Below are 6,232 nucleotides of genomic sequence, written 5' to 3'. Positions count from 1 at the left end.
CCCCCCTTCTCCTGTCCTCTCCTCTCCTCTCTCTAGTGTCTGTATGGCTGCTACGTCCACTCCTCCATCATCCCCACCTTCCATCGTAGATGCTATTGGCTGCTGCAGGTAAGTCCACCCCCCTTCCCCACCTTGCCTTTTCTCAGACATATATACGCATACAAAACAAGGTTTCGACAGCATCTATAGCATGGTGATATTTTATTATTACTCATTTCGGGTCTTTTGTCCTCACATTAGGACCATCTTGTAACATTTTTAAAGCTTTATTCACTATTCCACAGAAACTGTCCATTATATTTTCAAAACAAAATACTATTCTAAACCATAAACCATCCTCCTGCTCTAAATTAATGAGGCAGACTGTAGTGGAAATACTGTCACAAAACTGATGTCATAATAAAACAGGATGTTTTTTAGCTGGAGTGTTGAGTGTCCCACACTACGCACACACAGTTAGACCACTAGAATATAACTTGAATATGCCAGGCTTATAGGCCTAGTGTAATGCAAACAACACACAGTGCAGAGTAGTAAAAACATTTGTCTGCCAGAAGTTGACTGTAGCTTCCCGAGCACAGTGTGTTACAGAACCCTGACTCTTAATACTTAGAGTGAGCATCAAGGACTACTCTCTATGTGGTCCTCTCCAAGAAAACACCCTGCAGCTACAAACAGCACACAACAACATGCTCGCACCAACACACACACATGCGCAGGTGTCCCCTGTGTGTTGTTTTTCATAGAGATGCTGGAATCAGCCTATTGCTCATGTGAAAGGCATTGGAGAGCAGCAGTTACACACACACACACACACACACCACACGTCTCTCCCTCTATTGGCCATGCAAGAGATGGTCAACTGGACATCATCTTTAGACGACAGATTACATGATGAATCTTAAATGTGCCCGCATGCATTTACACTTCCTGTCTCTTCATCTCTCTCTGTTCATTTCAATAAAAATATTGAATACCCAGCAATGTTCATTTAAAATATGGAAATGCATACATATTTATGTATTCCTCGCCAGAATTTCCTGCATAATTTGTCACATGAAATTTACAAGGACATTCCAGCCACCGGCCATAAATTGAATATGCCCTTACTCAATATATTTTCTTTTTCAGCATGCCCATAGTTAGATTCCGGCAGTGTGAAATTATGAAGGGCAATTCTACTTGCTTTATCTGTAAAGTGCCATTTTCTACTCTTTGCGCAAATATCAAAACACCTCAGTGAATGTGATCATAAATCAGTCTGTGAGTGCTGTTGCATTGCACAGTGTGGTGCTGTAGCAGCCCACTGTGCCATCCTCTTTTGGAGAGAAAAGTGTTCCACCTCAGCAGGTCCTCCCCCTCACCTGAGTCTGTCTTCTGAATCTTTCATCAAGAGGAGCTTCTCTCGCTTATTTCTCACGCACATACACACACACACACACATACACACACACACACACACACACACACACACATGCATGTGAACGCACCTGTTGAATCATTCATGGTGTAGAAATTCCATAGGTCTGCTGGTGACCTACAGTATAGTGAGAGATACTCTGAACCGCACTCTCTCTCTCTCTCTCTCTCTCTCTCTCTCTCTCTCTCACTATCTATATATAAATATATATATACACACACACACACACACGCACACAAACATACATGTAGACACTTCCACAGCCTCTGCAGGGTCAGAAAGAGTGATGAGTGGGCTTGAGCTATTAAATCTTTTATGGGCAGGTGAGAGAATCTTATCTGACACGCTATATCCGACCTCCTCTCTGACCTCTACGTTCTCTCCCGCTTTCCCTCTCCATTTCCTCTTCCTCTGTAAATAGACCCTATCATTTTATTGTCTGCCTCCCATATGCCAGTAAAAACATGACAATGAATTAATGAATAAAGGCCATGTAAAACTAATGCCATGTACTTGCATGTCTCTGTGTTTGTGTGATTTCCCGTGTGCTCTAGAACCCTGACATTGTGCTGGTGCACTACCTGAATGTACCGGCAGTGGACGATAGCGGGAAGCCATGTGGTCCTGTCCTCTGCTCCATCAACACAGACAGGAAGGAGTGGGCCAAGTGGAGCAAGGAGGAGCTCATTGGACAACTCAAACCCATGTGTGAGTTAGCTCACCGTCAGTTACCGTCATTTCAGCACTCACCTCCCTCCTACTCTCAAGCTCTCCTGTTTCACCCCCCGCACTTTTCCTAAACATGGAAGCCTGAGTCACCTTGGGTCAATAACAATACTACTTGTCATGGTGCAGTAATGATAAAAAAGATGACGACATACCGTAGCCTAGCCCGTATCTGTGGGAAGCCAGTGTAGTAAATCTAAAACACAGATGTTTTGGTTCGCTGGCTTGCTTTGAAACTTGAGCTTTTAAATAACTTGGCAGCAGACTGGAGCGCAGTCTGGAGCTGTGCCATTACTTATCAGATGAGACAACAGGTGATTTCAGCAGTTCAGGGGAGATGAAATGTCTCTCTTGCATCAAGGAAAAATATCTAATCTTGGCATTGTTAATAATGTAGCACAAACATCTTATTGATATGTTGATAAATCAACATGCCAAATACCGACAGCTGGACTTGCCAAAAGGCGCGTTCAGGTGTTAACAGTGGGATTTTTTTTTTTGTTTGGGGGATGAATGAAGCTTTGGATCATCATGTCTTTCCTGTCAACATGAAGTCAGAACAACACTTCACAAAGCAGGGATATTTTTAAAGACAACATTGTCCTTTAAAAATACACCTTATGAAGGGACATTCAGTGTATGCAGACCATTCAGCCGGGCTTTAACCAGATTTAGATTTTTTGTTTATGATGCTTCTGACAGTCAGCATCATGCTGCCACCTAGGGGCAGATACACATTTCACCCAAGAAAGGGAGGGATAGAGGGAAAGAAGACAGAGGTGCCCAAAATATCCAGCATGTATTATTCATAAATGAGCATCAGGGAGTGGATAAATCCAGTACTCACACACACACACACACACACACACACACTAACACACAAACACACACACACTTACCTAATCTCACCCATCTTTTGATCTGTTTTGGAAGGGCAAATAAGGACAGCTGCCCAAAACTAAGTGGCTTGTTGCCTTAAATTGTACCTCACTTCTCACTCTCTCCACTGAATCATATTCCCTCTTGCTGCCCTAATTTGCTCACACAAAACAGCATACAGTTTTTTCCATTCCAAGCACTTGATGCAGTCTCTTGATTACTGACTTGATCCTTCCGTGACCACAGGGGTTTTGTCTGGACTTTAGGTCTCTGACAGTTAATCTGTTTGGTATTTGTTATTTCAGTCTGAAAATGAATCAGCAAATCACAAAAATGTAAATAAAGACATCCAATTTAACAACTGGAAATAACCTCAGATGTTAGAATTGAAATGTCTGTCAAAAGAAGCATATTGCACATTTTGCATATATGTATGTAAAGTGTTCACTCAAGCATCTCAATAGTGTTGTCAGAGTATTGATGATCTCAGTTTTCAGTGTACATTCAATCTGAACACTGGAGGGCGCCAATACACACTGTCAAATGTATATGAGGTAACGCTACATTACTACAGAGACTGACCTGTTCAAATGAAAGGACAGAACATGAAGACAGTTTGCACTGTATTAAATTATGTTTCCTTTGTTTGAATGTCTCTTCTGGCAGGTGCTGGAAGCAGCCTGCATCAGAAATGTTCCAGTGTCAAGCAGCGCATCATCTCATCCAAGCAGGAGTCAGGGGCAGCAGCAGGAGGTGGAGCTGCAGTGGGTACCGGCGTAGCAGCAGGCCAGAGAGCTGAGGAGGCAGATGGCACAGAGGTCCAAAACAGCGATGTGTCAGAGGGTCAGACCGAGCCCAGTCCTGGAGGAGGCAGGAGCAGAGCGGGCGGAGGAGAGAGGAGGAATGGCAGGATAACCAAACCCTCCCTTCTCCCGCAGAGCAGCATGGAAGTGTCCTCATCTACCTCCACCAACCAGGTGGAGGTCCCTGACACCACCCAGAGCTCCCCTTTGTCAATCACCAGCGACATGGCCGATAGCCCCGCTCTCGCCATTGGGGCCGGCTTGTCACAGAGCACAGCTGTCTTCATGTCTGAGGTCACCACCCTGACTGGGGATTCGGTTTATTCTGCTGGCCACACCCATCTGCTAGCATCCACACACGAGAGCACCACCGCTGGCATCCTGTTGGCTGTGGCCCCTGAAAACCAGAGGTTTACGTCGTTTCCGGGTGCCGTGGGCTTAGGGGAGGGAGGAGAGTTGGTTCTGTCCAGCTCTCTAGACTCTGGTGGAGGAGTCAGCCTCCCTGAGACCACCATGACATTTGACCCTGATTGCTTCCTCAACAATCCCAAGCAGGGCCAGACGTATGGAGGAGGTGGAGGGAAGACCGAGGGGTGTAACGGTGATGACGGAGGACTCACTAACGGCTTTGTGTACAACCCAGCCCTTGTCAACAACATCAAGACGGAAACTACACCTCTGGAGCAGCCCCTGTCCACTCAAAGTAGCTATGTGGGAGAAGGGACAGGCCTCAGCCCCAGCACCACCCTGGAGCAGATGGACTTCAGTGCTGTGATGTCATCCGCCTGTGTCCAAAGTCTGACCCAGCCTGCACACCACCCCTCCCCCAGCCTCTTCCTCCAGACTTCCCCGCAGACAAGCCAGCCTTCCCAGCTGCAAACCAATGGTACTGAGGCAACCCAGGAATCAGGCGAGTCCCAGGCTTACATAGGCCTGCCCACAGTGCCAACAGACTCTCCGGTCACCAATGGAGACCCGCATACACACCTCCACCAAACCAGCTCAGATCAGCAGGGTCTGTGTGGAAGGAACGGACAAGGAACCGCAGTGGGCTCTTTTCCTCTTGCATCACAGGATGTGACCGTCGACCAGTCAGGCAGCAGGAGACATCGAGAGGTTGGGGGCTTAGACAAGGCTTCTGAGAATGGAGGGGAGTTACTACTCAAGCCTGGGGATCCTCACGAGGCCTACACGAGTGTCGACACCGAGCACTACCTGCAACCCACAGATGACAATGGAGGAGGAGAGGAGGGCGGGGGCGGGGGTGGTGGAGGAGGGGGAGGAGGAGGGGGAAATGAGATTCTCTGTAATGGTGTAAGTTTGTCAGGGGCCAGCAGTTCAGTTGTGGCTAGTCCTCAGTCAATAGCTGCTGGTGCAAGCATCGAGGGGACGCTCTACAGCTCTCCTCTTCCTCAGCAAGGTGGGGGGGTGTCAGCTACAGCAGGTGGGGCAGGAGCAGCCATTAGTCTGGAAGGCTTTGAGGCTTCATTTGGAAGCCAGTTTTCTGATCTCATCAATGATTTCATCTCAGTTGAGGGGTCTGGGGGTGGGGTGGGGGCAGCTGTCACTGGGGTTCTGATGCCCCAGGAGGGGGCAGCAGGAGAGGAGCAGTGCACAGGGGCAGGCCACCTGCAGGGCTCGGAGGTGGAGCAGGGAGCTCTGGGACTGCTCCAGGAGACTGGGAGGCTGTTTGGTGTGACAGACTACTCCCCAGAGTGGTCTTATCCAGAGGTTGGTAAACCCAACATGATTATATCATTCATTATTTATTCAGCATTGTTCCCTTCAGGAAATTCAGTCCTTCCACCACATGATTGACAGTGGCTTGTACTGATGTTAAACGCTGAAATAACGCTCAGCACAATTTGTACAAAGACCGCCAGCCTGGCTGTGTGGTCATTAACGAGTCAGAATATCTCAGACTCAGCTGATTGGATTTTGATGAAATTTCAATATTACACTGATTCCCCTGGGTGGTTTCATTAATTTAGCCATGTACCACTTATAATATCTCAGACACCAGTACTGTCATTGAATTATGATGAAATTTGTGGAAACAGCATCTTAACACCATCGTTTTCAAATACACAATGACTTGCCAAAGATGGTTAATACAATTAGTGGGAAGAAATGTCCAATAAAACTTTATTAACTAACCTTATCTCCATCATGCGCACGTATTCAGGTGATATTTTTCTGCAACTTTTTTTCCAGGATCATCAGTGTTGCATCATGCTGATTATTTCAGTTTTCGGTTTCTTGGAAAAAAAAGTTTTCCTCTAAAGGCTCCAAAGGTGATAGCATAGTATTTAGAACTAACTAAAAATAAGCGCTGCAAATGCCAAAAAAGAACCCCCAACCAAATGCTGGTATATGGCTTTAAAAATCTAACATTTTTGAGTTG

General features: G+C 46.5%; 1 protein-coding gene across 1 annotated transcript in view; it reads left to right on the top strand.

The window, feature by feature from the left end:
- Positions 1-6,232, top strand: part of LOC123987278 (calmodulin-binding transcription activator 1-like) — a 49,271-nt gene that overhangs the window by 28,747 nt on the left and 14,292 nt on the right. The window contains exons 6-8 of the mRNA XM_046076009.1: positions 37-108; positions 1,975-2,128; positions 3,692-5,559. Of these exons, the coding sequence (XP_045931965.1) occupies positions 37-108; positions 1,975-2,128; positions 3,692-5,559 (2,094 nt within the window). The remainder of the gene's footprint in view (positions 1-36; positions 109-1,974; positions 2,129-3,691; positions 5,560-6,232) is intronic.

The sequence above is a fragment of the Micropterus dolomieu genome, linkage group LG18 (assembly GCF_021292245.1).
Source record: "Micropterus dolomieu isolate WLL.071019.BEF.003 ecotype Adirondacks linkage group LG18, ASM2129224v1, whole genome shotgun sequence".
Taxonomy (NCBI): Eukaryota; Metazoa; Chordata; class Actinopteri; order Centrarchiformes; family Centrarchidae; genus Micropterus; species Micropterus dolomieu.
This window is presented reverse-complemented; position numbering and strand designations above follow the sequence as displayed.